Source organism: Lepidochelys olivacea (assembly GCF_965140295.1).
Source record: "Lepidochelys olivacea isolate rLepOli2 genome assembly, chromosome: 10".
Lineage (NCBI taxonomy): Eukaryota > Metazoa > Chordata > Testudines > Cheloniidae > Lepidochelys > Lepidochelys olivacea.
The window spans coordinates 27,050,206-27,071,757 of record NC_140420.1 but is presented as its reverse complement, the minus strand read 5'-3'; the positions used below and the strand labels follow the sequence as shown (position 1 = coordinate 27,071,757).

The window sequence follows — 21,552 nt, the reverse complement described above, 5'->3', positions numbered from 1 at the left end:
AGAGACAAGGGAATTGTCTTTTTCTGTAGGCTGACAATCACTATCAGAGAATAGGTATTCTATTCCAGCACAGCAAAATTTTACAGCCAAGTTTTGTTTGTTTATTTCTAAACCTCGGGTGTAAAGTTAGTTAAAAACAGAGAGGTTAGAATGGCCAAATCCTCAGCTCGACTACAGCTGGAATTAGCCAAATTTCAGGCTGAGGAAAAACAAAGGGAACATGAAAGACAGATAGAACTCATGCAGCTGAAGAAGGAACAAGAAAGGGAGGCAGAACAACACCAAGAGGCTGCCCACAAGAGGGAAATGGAGGCAAGGAAGCATGTGGAGGAGGAGAGGGAAAAAGAGAGGAAGCATGTGGAGGAGGAGAAGGAAAAAGAGAGGAAGCATGTGGAGGAGATGGAGAGGATAAAGGCCCAGCAGAATATACCAACAAACCCTAGCAATCCTTCTCCAGGTACCACTTCCCATCCCAGAAAGTTCCCCACCTACAAGGCAGGTGATGATACTGAGGCCTTCTTAGAAAACTTCGAAAGGGCCTGCCTTGGGTACAACATCTCTACTGACCAATACATGGTAGAGCTGAGGCCGCAGCTCAGTGGACCCTTAGCTGAGGTGGCAGCTGAAATGCCTAAAGAACACATGAACAAGTATGAACTGTTTAAATCCAAGGCGAGAGTCAGAATGGGGATAACACCCGAGCAGTCTCGTCGGAGGTTCAGAGCCCTAAGGTGGAAACCAGACATGTCATTTACCCGACATGCCTACCGCATTGTAAAACATTGGGATGCCTGGATATCAGGAGCAAGTGTTGAATCTCCAGTAAATTTGCCCTTCCTAATGCAAATGGAACAATTCTTAGAGGGTGTTCCTGAGGAAATAGAAAGATACATCCTAGATGGGAAACCCAAAACTGTAATTGAGGCAGGAGAGATTGGAGCCAGATGGGTGGAGGTGGCAGAGAAGAAGAAAACTGGTCGCAGTTGGAGCGGAGACCAGAAGGGACCACCCCAGACCACACCCTATTACCGGGGGCCGCCCAAAGCCCCACCTACCTCCCAAAGAACCCTCCAGACCCCTTATCGTCCCACCACCCCGTTCTCCAGCAACCCTCCTCGCCCCAGTGACCCGTCAGCTGGACGATGTTTTAAGTGTAACGAGCTGGGGCATGTAAAGGCCAACTGCCCCAAGAACCCCAACAGATTACAGTTCATTGCACCGGAATCACACCAGAGGTCCACAGGCCCAGATACCTCCCAGATACCCTTGGAGCGGAGGGAAACTGTGAGTGTGGGCGGGAAGAAGGTCACCGCGTGGAGGGACACCGGAGCACAAGTGTCAGCTATCCATGCTTCCTTAGTGGACCCCAATTTAATCAACCCAGAGATCCAAGTGACGATTCAACCCTTCAAGTCCAACTCTTTCAATTTGCCTACAGCCAAGTTGCCTGTCCAGTACAAGGGCTGGTCAGGAATGTGGACTTTTGCAGTCTATGATGATTATCCCATCCCCATGCTGTTGGGGGAAGACTTGGCCAATCATGTGAAGCAGGCCAAGAGGGTGGGAATGGTCACCCGCAACCAGGCTAAACAAGCCGTGAGGCCTAGCTCTGTTCCGGAAACTTCTATCAGGACCCAGTCAGAGGTGATGGACCTGGACCCCAGGCCAATGTCTGCAACAGCAGTAGTGGATCCAGTCCCAGAGACCCAGACGGAACCAGTCCCAGAACCGGAACCAGCCGAACAACCAACACCAGACCCCGTGTCAGCACTGAATCCAGTACTTGCAACCTCAACACCAGAGGGCCCCACCGAACCTGAACTGGCAGCAGCCGATAACCCTACACAAGAGGCTCAGCCGGAGCCTGAATCCCAACATAGTACACCAGCGGAGAGCGGTTCACAGTCAACAGAAACAGCTCCATCCCCTATATCGCTTCCAGAGGGACCAAGCCTAGGTCCACAATCCCATGAGGAACTGATGTCTCCAGCATCAAGGGAACAGTTCCAGACCGAACAGGAAGCAGATGAAAGCCTCCAGAGAGCTTGGACGGCGGCACGGAGCAACCCACCGCCTCTCAGCTCTTCTAATCGATCCAGGTTTGTTGTAGAAAGAGGACTTTTATACAAGGAAACTCTTTCTGGGGGACACCAGGAAGACTGGCATCCTCAGAGACAGTTGGTAGTTCCAACTAAATACCGGGCCAAGCTCTTGAGCTTAGCCCATGATCACCCTAGTGGCCATGCTGGGGTGAACAGGACCAAAGACCGTTTGGGGGGGTCATTCCACTGGGAGGGAATGGGCAAGGATGTTTCTACCTATGTCCAGTCTTGTGAGGTGTGCCAAAGAGTGGGAAAACCCCAAGACCAGGTCAAAGCTCCTCTCCAGCCACTCCCCATCATTAAAGTTCCATTTCAGCGAGTAGCTGTGGATATTCTGGGTCCTTTTCCGAAAAAGACACCCAGAGGAAAGCAGTACATACTGACTTTCATGGATTTTGCCACCCGATGGCCGGAAGCAGTAGCTCTAAGCAACACCAGGGCTAAAAGTGTGTGCCAGGCACTAGCAGACATTTTTGCCAGGGTAGGTTGGCCCTCCGACATCCTCACAGATGCAGGGACTAGTTTCCTGGCAGGAACTATGAAAAACCTTTGGGAAGCTCATGGGGTAAATCACTTGGTTGCCACTCCTTACCATCATCAAACAAATGGCATGGTGGAGAAGTTTAATGGAACTTTGGGGGCCATGATACGTAAATTCGTAAATGAGCACTCCAATGATTGGGACCTAGTATTGCAGCAGTTGCTCTTTGCCTACAGAGCTGTACCACATCCCAGTTTAGGGTTTTCCCCATTTGAACTTGTATATGGCCGTGAGGTTAAGGGGCCATTGCAGTTGGTGAAGCAGCAATGGGAGGGATTTACACCTTCTCCAGGAACTAACATTCTGGACTTTGTAACCAACCTACAAAACACCCTCCGAACCTCTTTAGCCCTTGCTAGAGAAAACTTACAGGATGCTCAAAAAGAGCAAAAAGCCTGGTATGATAAACATGCCAGAGAGCGTTCCTTCAAAGTAGGAGACCAGGTCATGGTCTTAAAGGCACTCCAGGCCCATAAAATGGAAGCATCATGGGAAGGGCCATTCACGGTCCAGGAGCGCCTGGGAGCTGTTAATTATCTCATAGCATTCCCCACCTCCAACCGAAAGCCTAAGGTGTACCATATTAATTCTCTAAAGCCCTTTTATTCCAGAGAATTAAAGGTTTGTCAGTTTACAGCCCAGGGAGGAGACGACGCTGAGTGGCCTGAAGGTGTTTACTACGAAGGGAAATGTGCTGGTGGTGTGGAAGAGGTGAACCTCTCCATGACCCTTGGGCGTATGCAGCGACAGCAGATCCAGGAGCTGTGCACTAGCTACGCGCCAACGTTCTCAGCCACCCCAGGACTGACTGAACGGGCATACCACTCCATTGACACAGGTAATGCTCACCCAATTAGGGTCCACCCTTACCGGGTGTCTCCTCAAGCTAAAACTGCTATAGAACGGGAGATCCAGGATATGTTACAGATGGGTGTAATCCGCCCCTCTGAAAGTGCATGGGCATCTCCAGTGGTTCTAGTTCCCAAACCAGATGGGGAAATACGTTTTTGCGTGGACTACCGTAAGCTAAATGCTGTAACTCGCCCAGACAACTATCCCATGCCACGCACAGATGAACTATTAGAGAAACTGGGAAGGGCCCAGTTCATCTCTACCTTGGACTTAACCAAGGGGTACTGGCAGGTACCGCTAGATGAATCTGCCAAGGAAAGGTCAGCCTTCATCACACATCTCGGGCTGTATGAATTTAATGTACTCCCTTTCGGGCTGCGAAATGCACCCGCCACTTTCCAAAGACTTGTAGATGGTCTCCTAGCGGGATTAGGAGAATATGCAGTCGCCTACCTTGACGATGTGGCCATATTTTCGGATTCCTGGGCAGACCACCTGGAACATCTACAAAAAGTCCTTGAGCGCATAAGGGAGGCAGGACTAACTGTTAAGGCTAAGAAGTGTCAAATAGGCCTAAACAGAGTGACATACCTTGGACACCAGGTGGGTCAAGGAACTATCAGCCCCCTACAGGCCAAAGTGGATGCTATCCAAAAGTGGCCTGTCCCAAAGTCAAAGAAACAGGTTCAATCCTTCTTAGGCTTGGCCGGTTCTTACAGACGATTTGTACCGCACTACAGCCAAATCGCTGCCCCACTGACAGACCTAACCAAAAAGAAACAGCCAAATGCTGTTCAGTGGACCGGAAAGTGTCAGAAGGCCTTTAACAAGCTTAAAGCGACACTCATGTCTGACCCTGTACTAAGGGCCCCAGACTTTGACAAACCGTTCCTAGTAACCACAGATGCATCCGAGCGTGGTGTGGGAGCAGTTTTAATGCAGAAAGGACCTGATCAAGAATTCCACCCTGTAGTGTTTCTCAGCAAAAAACTGTCTGAGAGGGAAAGCAACTGGTCAGTCACTGAAAAAGAATGTTATGCCATTGTCTACGCTCTGGAAAAGCTACGCCCATATGTTTGGGGACGGCGTTTCCACCTGCAAACCGACCATGCTGCACTAAAGTGGCTTCACACCGTCAAAGAAACTAACAAAAAACTTCTTCGGTGGAGTTTAGCTCTCCAAGATTTTGATTTCGACATCCAACACATCTCAGGAGCTTCTAACAAAGTGGCTGATGCACTCTCCCGTGAAAGTTTCCCAGAATCAACTGGTTAAAATCGTCCTTGAGATGTGGAAAATATTGTTAGTCTTTATGTACTTGGTAGTATATTTAGAGATGCATGTGTCTTATTAACTCTGTTTTCCTAGAGCTCCAGGAAGAAATCCCAGCCAGTGTTTCACCCTAGCTGAGATTTGGGGGGCGTGTCATAAATATAAAGGGAAGGGTAAACCCCTTTGAAATCCCTCCTGGCCAGGGGAAAGCTCCTCTCACCTGTAAAGGGTTAAGAAGCTAAAGGTAACCTCGCTGGCACCTGACCAAAATGACCAATGAGGAGACAAGATACTTTCAAAAGCTGGGAGGAGGGAGAGAAACAAAGGGTCTGGGTCTGTCTGTAGTCGTCTTGGCCGGGGACAGAACAGGAATGGAGTCTTAGAACTTTTAGTAAGTAATCTAGCTAGGTATGTGTTAGATTATGATTTCTTTAAATGGCTGAGAAAAGAATTGTGCTGAATAGAATAACTATTTCTGTCTGTGTATCTTTTTTGTAACTTAAGGTTTTGCCTAGAGGGGTTCTCTATGTTTTTGAATCTAATTACCCTGTAAGATATATACCATCCTGATTTTACAGGGGGGATTTCTTTATTTCTATTTTTTATTAAAAGTCTTCTTGTAAAACACTGAATGCTTTTTCATTGTTCTCAGATCCAAGGGTTTGGGTTTGTGGTCACCTATGCAAATTGGTGAGGCTTTTTATCCAACATTTCCCAGGAAAGGGGGGGTGCAAGTGTTGGGAGGATTGTTCATTGTTCTTAAGATCCAAGGGTCTGGGTCTGTAGTCACCTAGGCAAATTGGTGAGGCTTTTTACCAAACCTTGTCCAGGAAGTGGGGTGCAAGGTTTTGGGAAGTATTTTGGGGGGAAGGACGCGTCCAAACAGCTCTTCCCCAGTAACCAGTATTAGTTTGGTGGTGGTAGCGGCCTGTCCAAGGGGTAATATTTTGTACCTTGGGGAAGTTTTGACCTAAGCTGGTAAAGATAAGCTTAGGAGGTTTTTCATGCAGGTCCCCACATCTGTACCCTAGAGTTCAGAGTGGGGGAGGAACCTTGACACGAGAGAGAGAGTGTGAGTGTGTGTGTGTGTGTGTGTGTAAAAGTACATGTACAGGGCTCTGGATACTTCATGGTAAAATGGGACTAAATGGGTAAAATTCTGAAGCAAGAACCTCTAAATTCCATGGCAATGTTAACATATGGCATCTCTATGGACTAGCCTTCACTCCTGTCCTTCCCTCCCCTACACACGGAATATGTCTCCAGGCTTAAACATACTTTGTGTGTGCCTATGTTCAGTAATTATTATTTTTGGGGAGGATCTTTTTCGGACGTGTTCCCCAGACAGCTGGAGCTCTTTGGGCCTCAGCAGTCACAATGTTTTCCAGATGACCCAACTCTTTGCCCCATGTGTGTTGGGGGGAAAGGGAAAGCTTGTAAGCAGCTTTCAGAGTAACAGCCGTGTTAGTCTGTATTTGCAAAAAGAAAAGGAGTACTTGTGGCACCTTAGAGACTAACCAATTTATTTGAGCATGAGCTTTCGTGAGCTACAGCTCACTTCATCGGATGCATGCCGTGGAAACTGCAGCAGACTTTATATATACACAGCGAATATGAAAAAATACCTCCTCCCACCCCACTGTCCAGCTGGTAATAGCTTATCTAAAGTGATCATCAGGTGGGCCATTTCCAGCACAAATCCAGGTTTTCTCACCCTCCACCCCCCCACACAAATTCACTCTCCTGCTGGTGATAGCACATCCAAAGTGACAACTCTTTACACAATGTGCATGATAATCAAGTTGGGCCATTTCCTGCACAAATCCAGGTTCTCTCACCCCCTCACCCCTCTTCCAAAAACCACACACACATAGCCCTGGGTGATGTTCTGTTCATTCGGTAGTCTAGGTGGCTTGTCTGTACTTCTGGCTCCCACTTGTCCCTGGCACTAGCTGGACTCTTACTCTTATCGTGTTTAACAGACTTCCTGCTGCTTGACTCTGTGGAACAGCGCACTGTATATGCACTGTAATCTAATTAACTCCCTCCTGTGGAAAAAGGTGTAGAGCAAGAGACAGCTGTAGGCAGGTCCTAGCAAGCATGGAGACAAAACAAAATGACAGGCCCTTGGCTGCAGCAAAATGAATTCTGCAGTGAACATACTTAATTCCATGGCACCTTGGGAAAATTTTAATGATTCCACAGCCATAGAGTTCATATCTCTCAGATCCATTGTTTCAAGCTATCTGCAAGCTCAGACAGGTACCTCTTTGTACTCGGTTCACATTTTCAAGGTTTTCTTTGCAACTATAAGGGGTACACACTTAAACTGTTAAAATTAAAGTTTGAGATTCTGGAGCACAGTTCTGCAGCAGTTGTGAATTGTGCAGAAAATTCCTTGGCCATGAAATACATGGAGTTGCAAGTGTATGTGTGACCAGTGAAAAACTATTTGTTGGACAGTTTAAATTTCAGAGGCAGGAACTGGGCAGTAATTTCACTGGTAATGTGTTGTGTAGTTTAGACATAAAATTAAGCTGCTGCATGTCAGGTTTGAATTAGAGAAACCAACTGTTTAGACAAGGTTTGGAAAGGCTGGGACTTCCAGCACAGCATAATGTTTTGTTAATGTTGCATCAGTCTCCGCCAAGGAAGCGAACCAGTCTCAAGGGCAACAGACATATTGGCACTGAATATCCCAAGATTTAATTCACCAGTAGTAGCATTTTATATCCACTTTACACTCATTGCACACAGATGTTAGTGACTACATAAAATTCAAGGGAATGGAGAATGAGGCCCAGAGAATTTTGGGATCTGATTTTGCCTCCATTGAAGTCAATGGAAAAACTGTTAGATTCCAGTAGAGTAGGATTGGGTCCCTAATTAATTAATTTTTAGGTTTTACATTCACTGGCTGTACACGAACACTTGTTCAATAGCAACTAGTAAATAGCTGGACTTTTAAAAGCCCCATTATGTTTGATGTCTTTATAAAGTTTACATAATTATAATTTGTTTCTCCAGTATAAAGACCTAATGTGCTGTTTATTTACATATACAAAATATGCTTATGATGCTCTCTAAATACACATGAAAAGTACAAATTAAGGAGCTAGCTTGTGACATTTCCTTTATGCCTGCACAAAGTGGGAAAATATGGTAAAAGTCATCTCACAAGCCTAAGTGCAAAGACTATGCAAATTGAGAACACACAGTGGCATAAGTATCCCCATCAGGATGATGTCTTTTGAAAGTTCAAACCAAAACCCATAAGACCATAAAAAAGGCATGGAATGTTTACAAGCATGCTCAGGATGTTATCTTATGGATTTATTGTTTTTATTGATAGATATAACAGTTGTCCTTTGCCATTGGGTTCCAGTGTTGTGTATTATGCTTACGCAATGTGAGTAACCTGGCAACATTTACTCTGGATTTGTGTCAGAATTTTAATGTTATCTCCCCCTTATCTGTGGTGTTTAATCATGTGATGCTCAGGGGAATGTCTCCATTTAGCTAATATACTAAATAATATCTTCGCTGCTCGCAGCTGAAAAAGTAAAGTTTCTCGTTTAATGAAGAAGGAGACTTGCACCTGCTCCTCAGGAGGACTTGCTCTCCAGCAGTCAGCATGTATTAGCAATTATCCTTCAGAGGGGAAAAAAACCGTCTCTAATTACTCTGCTACCTCAAGTGTAGAGCACTCACCTGGGAAGCCCAGAGATCAAGGTTCAAGTCCCCTTGCTGACTTTAATATTAATTTATGACTTGGCATGCGTGTCTGATAATCAAGTAATAATCTGCTTTATAGAAGGACGGTTGTAGGATTAGAACTGAGCTTTGCAAGAGACTGCTCACCACCAGAAGCAGATTCTCTTTCCTTCTTATGGTATACTTTATTTGGGTACTAGACATTCAACCATGTTATTTAAGTAGGTAACTGTTAGTTGAAGAAAATTTCAAAAATCACAGAGATTTGTTTTCGATAAGCCCCATTTCCCCCCCCCCTTCAGATGTATATGCTTATATAAACTCAGCCAAAACCAGAAAGGTCTCCTTTCCCTCTCCTTTTCTCCATCTCCTATCTTTCCCTGCACTTCTTTCAACCCCTCCTTGTGAACTGTGGGGCTTCTTTTGTTCAAAAGTACCCCCAAAGGCATCGGCTCCTTCATTCCCAACTCTGGGCAAGTTCCGAAGGGTGTAGAATGTAATCATTTTGGGGCAGGTACTGTCTCTTTGTTTGTAAAGTACCTAGCAAGATGGGGCGCTGGTCCATTACTGGGGCTCGTAGTCACCTATGCAATAATAATAATGAGATAGCAGCTGAACTAATGGGAGTTGCCTGTCCTCTTCCTGTCTGGCAATGGATTTCAGGTATTGTAGACAACCTATTGTAGGATAGGAGGCTAGGAAGGGGCTACTCACATGAGCTGATGTGATCAGAAGCTAAAATAATTGGTCAGTTTCATACTTGAACTGGTTCTCATTTTTTCTAACTTGTTTCATCCATTTGTGAGCTATACATAAGGTGAAATGGTCAAAGCCATTCATGTGATATAGTTACATATTTTCATAATTTTTAATGAAAGACATACGGTTAAATCCTTTGCTTTTAAAATCTTAACCATAGCCATCATTATATTTTCCTCACATCTCTCCAAATGTAGCTTCAATCTTCAATGAATAAAATACAGGATTTCATAGGAGTGTCTCTGTGAAACATTACAAGACTAGGTATCAATAGACAAATACACCTTACAAAACTCTCAGATCGTATAGTGTCAGTATTGTTAGTTAATAGCATTATAAATTAGCAAAATTTAAACTGTTCAGCTGATGCAAATACGAATGTTAAAGAGCAATTATATATTCAAAGCAATTTCTAACCTGGATTGCTAAATGTTATTGACTCTTGCTAGCCAACATGCACATTTCATTTTACAGTGCACCATAGAAGTGGTCACATTTATGGAAAGTTGGCTCTGGGCCTTTATTTAGATTTGCAGATTTCATGGGTTTATACTGTATATCAGGAACTGTAAGCTTGTAAGATGAAGTTCAACGCACTTGTTAGCCATGTCAAATGCTATAGCAGTGTCAAGTCCAGAAAAAATTGCCATCGATTTAAATTATATGGAGGTGATGGAGTTCAATAATTCTGTATCATATTCAATTACATTATGAAGGCAGAGAGAGGTCAGACCCTTTTACTATCTACACTGCACATTTGATGTGTGTCATTTGATGTGTATTTCACACCAAGCTATAGTGACCATAAACCATTGTTGCTAGAGGTAGCATAATAATCTATTCATATTAGTTAACATGAGCAAAAGGGTGAGTTATCGGTAGCAGTCAAGACTCTGAATGACACCTCAGTACAGTAAACATGAAATTGAAATTGGAATGAGGCTTTCTATGAAAATGAATATTTTAAATGAGAGCTGTCCATCTTTTGGTTGTCTGCTGATACCCTCCTACTGTCTTCAGACATTAAAGTTTCTAATGATAGAGGAGAACAGTTTTTCTAACCTGTAAAAGTTTGAATCATGGAGAAGCATGATATTCAATGTATGTCCATCTGTCCTACACAAACATCTTACAAAATGCAGAAACACAATTTGTAACAAAAATGTGCACATGGACTATTCTGCCCTCCACCCTATATCAACTAATATACAAGATGTTCTTAGCAGTTGGGACAGAAGAAATCTCAGTCAGGGATAGCAACAAAAAGTCTAACTAGTCCCCTTCTTTCTCTTTGTGAGTCATGGTCAATTTGGTGACTGTGTCTTGTGCCTGCTCCTCAGGAGGGCTTCCTCTCTGGCAGTTGGCATGTAGTAGCAATTGTCATTAAGAGGAAGAAGCCAATTGTTCTACCTCAAGTCTGGAGCAATCCCCTAGAGAGCCAGTGGCCAGGGTCCTGTTGAACTAGAGGACATTTTATTTTCATTTCAAGCGGGTAGAGCTCAAATCCTCCTTTACAAAAAATAAATGACTACAATATGCTACAGTAATGATCCCAGACACTTTGGTAAGACTAGTGCCTAATGCATGGTGGGGACTGGGACTGTTTAAATAATGTTGTAGTAAGCTTTATGGGAGAGAGGGGGCTCGAGGACTTGTGACCAGTTGTTACTACTTAGTTTTATTGCTAGCAGTTTGACAGGGAACTTACAAAAATATGCAGTGTTGTTGCAGCCATGTCAGTCCCATATATTGGATACCTAAAGAAGAGCTCCCTGTAGCTTGAAAGCTTGTCTCTCTCACCAACAGAAGTTGGTCCAATAAAAGATATTGCCTCGTCTACACTTACAAAAATAGACATTTTGGGGATTCATATGAATCTCAAGTAGAAATGGAGTATATCTGGCTACTGCTATGTTCACATACCTCTTGCACGTTCAAGCGGATGTGTGGATGGCAACTATTGTTGCAGATTGACAGTTTGTTTCTTTTGCCAGGTTTCAGAGTAGCAGCCGTGTTAGTCTTATCCTTAGGTTACTTAGGCACAAGGGGGCCTGTTCTCCCTCTGATACATATGCCTGACTTCCCTTAGTGGAATTGCAACAAGACCAGAGTGGTGTGGATTACCCTCCAGAACCTGCCTCACAGTCCCACTCTGGCTGGGGAAGCCAGAGTGCCTCACGTACATACTGAGGTAGAGTAAAGACCACAGTTATTTTCATAGTTAATTAAATGTTGTTGAACTTCATCCTTTAGTTCTATTAGGGTGGGTCTACACTACTGCTTATATCGATATAACTTATGTTGCTCAGGGGTGTGAAAAAGCCACCCCCCTGAGCGATCCAAGTTACAGTGACCTAAACACAGTCTACCCTGGCGCTATGTTGGGGGCCAACACAGCTTCTGCCTCTCACAGATGTGGAGTAATTATGCCGACGGGAGCATTAAGACTCAGGGAGGAAGAGCTGTGCCCAGCTTAGAACTGGAGCAGAGGAGTGTTATAACTTGGAAGGGAAGACAGACCTTCAGGGATAGTGGGCTCAGCTAGAGCTGGGAAGACTTTATGCAAGATTTAATAAATTGGACCCCAGAAAGGGAGCATTATGAGTATCTGGAGTGTCCTGAGCACAAGAGGCAACTGAGGCGGGGTCCTGTAGAGCAACTCCAGCTACAAGGGGGACACTCAGGAGGCAGCTGATCCTGTCACGGAGAGTAATAATGTCCCATATAGCCAGAGTGTTATCCATCTATTCTATATTATACTATGCCACAATCCTGTTGCCATGTTAATAATAAGTGGCAAATTATATATAAACTTTCTTAAATTCCCTATTGCGTTTACCTTATCCTGCCAAATACTGATTGATTAAACTTTAAAATGCTCTTAGTTTGGTTTTGGTCTGTCAAAACTCCCTAAACATAAGCCTGAAGTTTATCTGAACTAGCCAAACCTCTTGGATCTATGAATGAGGCTGAAAAATCACATCAAGCCAGATATTCTCACCAGATTCTGAGTATTTCCTGCTCCTGACAGATACCAGAAGTGTCACAAGAACAAGCTTTCTCGCAATATTTTGACACTTCAGGCTTCTGTTTCTTAAACAGAGCCTGCTCCTTATAGCGCAAGAGGATATTATTAAAACAAATTGTCTTTAATATTTTTGAAAGGTGCTGGCCTGACAGCTATAGAAAATTAATGTGTCTACTTATCCACAGCACATGACATCTTCCCCATACTGCCTGGTCCATTGCGCCCCACCCCTGCACCCATTTACCTGAAAGGACCACCTCTAGAGTCAAGAAGATCGGTTACCCTCTATTTGCAACCAGCCTTTGGCCTAGCTGCAGAGAGAGCCAGCAGGGCTGTGTCTTTTTTTATCATGGGCTCTTGTCCATTGCCTTCAGAAACAACTGAAGAGCTGTCAGATAGTAATAATTTTTGTTCATTACCAACATTGAACTGGAAACATAGAAATGAAACATCTACATCCTATTGCAGGCCTCTGAGCCATCTACTCAGCCCATCTTTCCCCAAGAGAATTTATGGATGTGAACATAACTTGTTTTTAAAAACTGACACTAGCTTCTCTATTTCCCTATCAGGACTGGAGAACATCTGTCTACGGATCAAAAAAGCCAGATTTTCCAAGCCTTTCAAATAATGTTAAATAGCCTTGCATGAGCTTCATGCGGACAAGAAGCCAAGTGAAATTTTCTGTTTTCTCTCTGGCTTGCCAAATGTTAAAGTCCTGGTTTCACCCAGCTCTGATTTTATAGAACCAACAACAATGATGGATAGTTGTGAATTTGGAAGATTAAATTGGCTTGTTCTCAGTTGAAATGTCCTGTCATTGTTGAACGTATGTGTTTAAATGAGCACTGAAGTGTGAACGGCCATCTGTCCAGGAAGTGCAAGAGAGTCTCATTATTAAAATGCATCCATAGAAATGCTTGAGGCTTAGCAGCAGCCCCAAAACCTGAGAAGAGTGTTTTCTCTGCTGTATCTGTGCACCACAGATCTTTATAGTACGCAAGGGAGCATTACCCATTGCTTGTTTGGGTCTGAGAGTCAAGACTCCTACTTCATGTTTTCATCTCTACCATTGGCTTTGTGATGCTGGGCAGGTCACCTCTCGATATCTGTTTTACCATCTGTGGAATGAGTTTTATAATACTAGCCTACATCATAGGATTCTTGTGGGGCTTAATTAATATTTGTAAAACCCTTTGAGATCCTTCAGTGAAAGGTGCATTAATGTCCCCAAATCCCCACATTATTTGCTGTGTATACTGCACAGTACTATCTATTGTCCAATGTATCTATTTATGAAGATGTCTATAGGCAGTGCCAGATTCTGTGCAGGTTTATGTATCATTGACTTTCTAGGGTTATACAATGATTGCACACTGTTCAGTGTAGAGTTTGGCACACAAACTTTAATGATATAAAGCTATACTGCAAACGTAGATTTGTCATTGTAGGTGAACAGCCACAAACCTTTCACTTTCATTAAAAGATGCCACCTCGCATCAGGGTTCTTTATAACTTTGTAAGTCTCTGTGGAAAGCTTAAGTGGTAGCTAGCTGGCTGAACCTGTGTACTTTCTTTTTATTTTGAGCTTAACATTTTAAAAGGTAACTAAGATAGGGCAAGACATAGGAAGCCTATTAAAGTAAGGATTTTTTTCCTTTTGTTTTGTTTGGTGAATGGCTGAGAGAACACAGCAGCTTTGTGTTTTTATTTATTTATTTATTTATTTTGAGTGTAATCTGAAGAAATGAACCGTGAAACGCAATTAATGAAATAGCTGTACTGAATCGCATAAAATGGTGTCTGCACAGCTGCCACTCATGTCACAAATGCATCTCTCTCCCCTAATGTCCACCAGGAGACTCATTAGCCAGTCGCATTTGTGAAAGGCCTCCTGTGCTTTAATTTCAGTGAATAATAGACCAAGGAACTGACTGACTAGCCTTACAACATTATCTCAGGCGAAGATAATCTAAAGAGGAATGGCTGTTAGAGCAATAGAGTGCTGAGGGGTGGGTGTGTGTGTGATGTGTATGGGGTTCAGGAGCAAGAACAAAATACAATATCCCTTTAGATAGAAAACATCCACAATGGTACTTAAGGTGCCTCTTGAACTAAAAGGTAAAGTAGTTGGCTGTGGACTTATAATTTGAAAAGAAACAAATAACTCTGAAAGCCTCTATGGGCACTTTTACATTCTTCCCCTACCTTTATTCCATTAAACTGTCATGCATTCCCTCCTAGCAACACAGAGAGAGAGTGAGAAAAGAAAGCATTCTGATTAGCCTGCCCTGGGTCAGCTTTACCAAAGAGATAAAATATTGTGGGTCTTGGGACCCCCAGGAGGCAAAATCCTCTTCTGTCTTCTCAGGGTATTAAGGGGTGGGAGAGGTGAAAGTAGACCTCTTCACTGAGCATTTCCCAAAGTAGCTGAACATTTTCAGAGCTGCATGCTGTATCACCACTGATAGCAGTTTTATCAAGATAAATCTAGTGTTGCTCAGAAGGATATTAATAAATTATCTGGTAATGAAAAATGTGAGAGGAACCATACTCTTACATCAAGGCCTGATGATTACTTTGATAGATGCACTGGCAAGGTTTTCCTGACAAGGCAGAAATGAAAAACATGACACATGGACCTTTAAGGGTGACCTCAGAGGAAAACACAAGTTGCTGAATGATACAGAAACAGAATGGGAAAACAGAAGCTTGAAGGCGCTCAGTGTCAACAGCCAGACAGATGGGCTAGGCTGATCAACTGATCATTGAGTTTAGTGTCAAAAGCAGAGTGGAGATATAGAAACTGTACACTTGGCAGGATAGTAAATGTAGCAGAGGCAGCTTTGGAGTAGATTTGAGTCTTAAGGATTTTAAGAATAAAGAGTAGGGGAAAAGTTAAGGGAGAAGATAGGCCGTTTTGGGGAATGATGGACTAGAAGTTAATATACTAAAAACAGCACAGAGTCACCTAGCTTATTTCTGGGATCTATATAAATAACCATAATACAAAGTAAATGAATTGAATTAAAAGCAAAGGAGTACTTGTGGCACCTTAGAGACTAACCAATTTATTTGAGCATAAGCTTTCGTGAGCTACAGCTCACTTCATCGGATGCATCCGATGCATCCGATGAAGTGAGCTGTAGCTCACGAAAGCTTATGCTCAAATAAATTGGTTAGTCTCTAAGGTGCCACAAGTACTCCTTTTCTTTTTGCGAATACAGACTAACACAGCTGTTACTCTGAAACCTGAATTAAAAGCATTTCTGCATTTAGTTAAGTTTTACATACAAAGTAAGAGGGTTTTTTTATTATTTTTTTTATACGCTGGAGTCACTCATGGAAGCTAAATAGAGTTGTACTCAGAGATTGGTTGCTAGAAATTAAAATAGGGGAAGAAGGATGACATGGGTCAGGTACTGGACCAGGACTTGGGAGATCTGGATTCAGTTCCTGACTGTGTCACAGACTTACTATGCGGCCTTGGGCAAGGAACTTAATCTCTTTGTGGCACTTGGATACTATGACAGTGAGGGGCATATAAGTACACAGAACAATGTGATGGTCCCATATGTGTATGCAGGCTCCATATGATCTCGCTGAGACAACTGCAAAAGAAATGTACAGAACAGCCTTCATTGATCTCACAAAGGCTTTTGACTTTGTCAGTAAAAGTGGGCTACTCACACTTCTAGAAAAGATTGGATGTCCCCCCAAACTCTTAAGAATGAGTCAATCCTTCCATGAAAATGTATACGGTACAGTCCAATACGACGGCTCAATGTCTGAGGCTTTCCCGATTTGTAGCAGAGTTAGCAAGGTTATGTACTTGCCCCAACTTTGTTTGGGATCTTCTTCACCCTGCTACTGAAACAAGCTTTTGGTTCCTCAACTGAGGGAATCTACTTGCACACAAGAGCTGATGGAAAGCTGTTCAATCTTGCAAGACTCAGATCTAAAACCAAGATTCAGGAGGCCCTTATCCAACACCTTCTCTTTGCTGATGACACAGCAATGACAACCCACACAGAAGCTCATCTTCAAAGTCTAGTGGACAGTTTTTTCCAAGCCTGCCAAGACTTCGGGCTTACTATAAGCCTAAAAAAGACTAACATAATGTGCCAACGAGTTGAGGAAGCACTCTCCATCAAGATCAACAATTATGAACTTGAAGTGGGTGAACAAGTTCACGTACCTGGGGTCCACTATCGCAGTCAGCCTTTCACTTGGAACCGAAGTCAACATCTGCAGTGGAAAAGCAGCCACAACAATGACTGAACAAGAGGGTATGGCAAAAAAACAAACTGACAGAACACACAAAGATCTTTGTGTATTGAGCATTTGTTATCAGCACACTTTTGTATGGGAGCAAAACATGGACCTTTGTCTGTCAAGGTTCCTCCCCCACTCTGAACTCTAGGGTACAGATGTGGGGACCTGCATGAAAAACCTCCTAAGCTTATCTTTACCAGCTTAGGTCAAAACTTCCCCAAGGTACAAAATATTCCACCCTTGGTCCTTGGACTGGCCGCTACCACCACCAAACTAATACTGGTTACTGGGGAAGAGCTGTTTGGACGCGTCTTTCCCCCCAAAATACTTCCCAAAACCTTGCACCCCACTTCCTGGACAAGGTTTGGTAAAAAGCCTCACCAATTTGCCTAGGTGACTACAGACCCAGACCCTTGGATCTTAAGAACAATGAACAATCCTCCCAACACTTGCACCCCCCCTTTCCTGGGAAATGTTGGATAAAAAGCCTCACCAATTTGCATAGGTGACCACAGACCCAAATCCTTGGATCTGAGAACAATGAAAAAGCATTCAGTTTTCTTACAAGAAGACTTTTAATAAAAATAGAAGTAAATAGAAATAAAGAAATCCCCCCTGTAAAATCAGGATGGTAGATATCTTGCAGGGTAATTAGATTAAAAAACATAGAGAACCCCTCTAGGCAAAACCTTAAGTTACAAAAAAGATACACAGACAGAAATAGTTATTCTATTCAGCACAATTCTTTTCTCAGCCATTTAAAGAAATCATAATCTAACACATACCTAGCTAGATTACTTACTAAAAGTTCTAAGACTCCATTCCTGGTCTATCCCCGGTAAAGACCAGCATATAGACAGACTATAGACAGACACACAGACCCTTTGTTTCTCTCCCTCCTCCCAGCTTTTGAAAGTATCTTGTCTCCTCATTGGTCATTTTGGTCAGGTGCCAGCGAGGTTACCTTTAGCTTCTTAACCCTTTACAGGTGAGAGGAGCTTTCCCCTGGCCAGGAGGGATTTCAAAGGGGTTTACCCTTCCCTTTATATTTATGACAACCTTATACTCTCATCAGGAAAAGAGGCTCAACAGCTTTCATATGCGTTGCCTTCATCGAATCTTTGGAATCTACTAGAGGGACAAAGTCAGCAATTGAGGTCTCAAATGGGCCAGCATACCCAGCATGCAAACACTCCTCAAACAGAGTGGCTTGGGCATGCTTGGATATGTGTGCCGAAAGAATGATGGGCACATTCCAAAGGATATCCTCTATGGTGAATTGGCATCTGGAAAAAGACCCAAAGGATGCCCAAAATTGCATTTCAGGGATGTATGCAAGCAAGACCTCAAAGAAATGGACATAGATGTGGACAAATGGGAAGATCACACTCAAGACTGCAGCCTTTGGAAACAAGAGCTTAACAGAGGTCTCCGGAGTTACAAGAGGAAGCAGTCCAGTTTAGCAGAGGACAAAAGAGCTTGCAGAAGGCAGAGACCAAAGGGTCGAAACATCATTTTTAAATGTGACAGATGCAGCAGTCTCAAATGGGTCTCTTCAGCCACATTCACGGCTGCCATAAAACCAACTGAGTAAATGCTTTACCTCTCGGGGCACATACCCATGGTCTCTCGAGACTGAAGGATGCCTACTACTATGTTCAACAGGTTCATCCTATGCTTACAATTTAAGAAAGGCACTCTTGGGGCTGAGTAGTCCGCACTTGTTTGAATGCTTGTTCATGTCAATGCCAATCAGGTGTGTGTGTGTGCCGCATGCATGAGAGCAGGAAGATTTTTCCTCCAGCAGTATCCGCAGGGTCTGCCTGGAGTCATGCACTCATGGCACTCAATATAGAGCCCTGCTGACCCAACCCCACTTCAGTTCCATCTTATCATCTGTGATAGCTAGCTGGAACTCCCCATTGCTCGTCTCAGCAAGTGTGTGCTTCGCAGTATCGTATGTATGTAGTGAGAGTCAGTAGTAGTTTAGTTAGTATAGATAGTTTTCTCTCATAAGTTTCTTTTGGGGGTCCATCATCCCCCCTACCCCAGCACGTTTCCCCAACTCCAGGTTATGCCTCAGTCCCCAGGCTTTAAGCTGTGCTCAGAGTGCGGCAGGTTTATCCTGAGAAGTGACCCGCAGACTTCGTGCTCAAAGTGTCTTGGGGAGGGTCACCTTAGGGGACTGTTGTAAAATCTGTAGAGGGTTTCACCCCGGGACCCTCAAGGATAGAGAACAGCACCTCTGAGTTCTGCTCATGGAGGCAGCACTTCAGCCACAGTCAGACCCCAGCGCGGCGGATCCAGCCCCAAGCATCGCCTCTTTGGTGTGCAGTGCTCCAGTATCATCGACGCACGAGCTGGTGCCAAGAAAGGATTCCTCTAAGGACCCTCGGCACTGCCACAGCCCCATGCACAGATCCCAGGCATCGGTCAGGCACCAGTCTCACTCCCCGGTGTCTCATAAAAGAAAGAAGGCCAACAGAGGACGCTCCCCAACCAGGTCTAAAGACCAGGTGGCCAGCAAGCCCCCATCCGGTGCCCATTCTGTGGGTCCTCTGCCAATTCCTGCCCCAGGAAGTGTCCAGTCGAGTCCAGACCCCCACTGCTCACCAGGGTGCTGCCACGAGGACCTACAGCTTCTCTGAACACCAGAAGCATTCGAGGCAGCATCGGACCTCCTGGTGCTGACAATGCCACTCTTCTCTCTATGGTGGGAGAGGTCTCTGGCACTGGTTGGCAAGCCAGCAATGATGGCAGGTATCATCTCCTCTGAGGGTATCATCTGCTGTGCACCAACCCCAGGCACTGGTGTCCCGTGTGTGGGAGCTGCTCCGGTCCCACAGTTGCCATCGCTCTCTGGCGCCAAGCGGCTTCGCTTCTCCCTGGTCTTCACAGTTGGAGACATTGGAGTCAGAAGCGGGGTCATTGTGCTCCAGTAGGAGCAGAAGAACCAGCTCCCACCATGACCAACAGCCCTACCCAGCACACTGGCCGGGACAGTGGCAGGCTCCTCAGTGGCCATACTTGACATCCTGGGCCTATCACCAGAGCCAGGGTTCCCGACTGGCATTGGTGGCCTCGGTGTTCTTTGGGCCGCCACATGCCCTCCGCACTGCAGCAGGGGACCCATCTGGCAGCTGCACTGATGTCGACAATCTCGGAACTGACCGCAACATTGATGATCTCAGCGCAGATTGCTGCATCATCCTCGGTACCGACCGCAGCTCCGTCTGCAGCAACACTGACTGCGACGCTGCCAGTGACACTGTCAATAGCACTGATTGTGGCACCGACTGTGGCAACGTCCACAGCTCTGCCCATGGCACTATCCATGACACTGGCCAGAGCACCATCCATGGCACCAGCCGCAGCTCCAGTGTTCTTCACTCCTAGGGACCCCAGAGGGGCCAAGGTCAGGGAGCAGGCTCCGGTGCTGGTTGCCATCTCATCCTCCTCATCTCTGTATGAGGTCGTGGCTGGCTCAGCAACCACTCCAGTCTTAGAGGACAGCAGGGTCCTACAGCAGCTGCTGAGATGGGTGGCCCAGAACCTGAACGTTAAACCTGAGGTGGTGGAGGAGGCCGACCCGATGGTCAACATTCTTTCCCCTCCAGGGCCACCTTGTATCATGCTGCACTGATTAAAACCATCCGAGATGCCAAGAAGACCCTGTGGCAAACCCCATCCTTGGTTTTGTGGATTAAGTCCTACCCTTTCATTACTTTATTCTTTAGGCTCATTATTTAAAAATGTGATTACATTAAAATCTATACAAAACCCCAGGCTTACTTTCACTGTTGGTATTGATTTGTTGTTTTGTACTGGAGTAACTACATTGATGTAGCTGCAATTTGGGCAAGTCACTGTTGTTTGCATGGATGAAGTTCATTGGTATAGCTTCACCTGTGCAGAGAAAACTCCAGAACAGACAAGCCACCAGTGTGGAAAATAAACAAAAGCCAGTAAATTATATTTTCCCCTTTACATAGAATATCTAAAGCATTGCACAGACCCCTACATGAAGCAGTTTTAAAAATCTGAATTAGACTTCTGGGAAGACATCCTTTGTCATTTTGTTGTCAATATTAATTTAGAAACTGTTGACTGGCATTCAAATTTGGATTGTAGTAATTTTAATTTTTGAATGCTTGTATTAGCCTGCAGTTATTTTTTTTCTGATTCTTCAAATTAAACAATCTGTTGATGCTGCAGACATGAAAACACTTGACTTGCAATGCTCTGGGTGAGAGAGAAGGGAAAATGGTGGGAGGTGGTGCACTACCAACATTAAGAATAAGGAGTACAACATACAAGTCAATATGTGATGTTTATGGGTATAGACACACAGCTTCCTAGATAAACACCAACTCATCTTAGGGGTATCATTTATGCAGTAATTTATTGCACTGATGCAGATTTTTAAAATAGAATTAATTTTTAAAATCTCTTCCAACTAATAGAAAATACATAACTAAAGTACTTCTAGATTGCCTTCATACTGGAAACAAAAAGGGCATTTTTATCCACTGCCTGTTGCTTTAATGACTGGACCAAATCCTAAGTTTCTATTCATTGACTTGAATGGGTGAAATTCTCCCCTGCACGGAGAGCCAGCACAGGAATGAATTTCACCTCATGATAGTTGTCCTTCAGGACTTGGTCTCTCCGAGGATCATGGGAATTGCCAGAATGGATTAGTCCACTGGCCTGTCTCCAGCAGTAATAAGTACCAGATACTTCAGAGGATTGTGCAAAAAAACCTGCAGTAGGCAGTTACAGAATAATTGAGCCACAAGAAAGGTACTAATCCGTTAGAAGTTAGCTTACACCCACAAGTATACCTCTTCCCAAACTTTGTTTTGTTTTAAATATTTCCTTTTGTATCTTTGGATGTTCTTATTATTCTTCAAATCATATCTTAAATTCCATTAAGCTCTTTTCCTCTTATGACAATGAGCTCCAGAGACTGCTACAGCTCCATGATTCCTACTAGTTTCTAATGCTAA

General features: G+C 44.2%; 1 protein-coding gene across 1 annotated transcript in view; it reads left to right on the top strand.

The window, feature by feature from the left end:
* Positions 1–399: 399 nt before the first annotated feature.
* The window catches only part of LOC311526881 (uncharacterized protein), a gene marked incomplete at both ends in the record, with an annotated part of 366,035 nt that continues 344,882 nt past the window's right edge, over positions 400–21,552 (top strand). The window contains one exon of the mRNA XM_084640348.1: positions 400–2,337. Coding sequence (XP_084496474.1) covers positions 400–2,337 — 1,938 coding nt within the window. The remainder of the gene's footprint in view (positions 2,338–21,552) is intronic.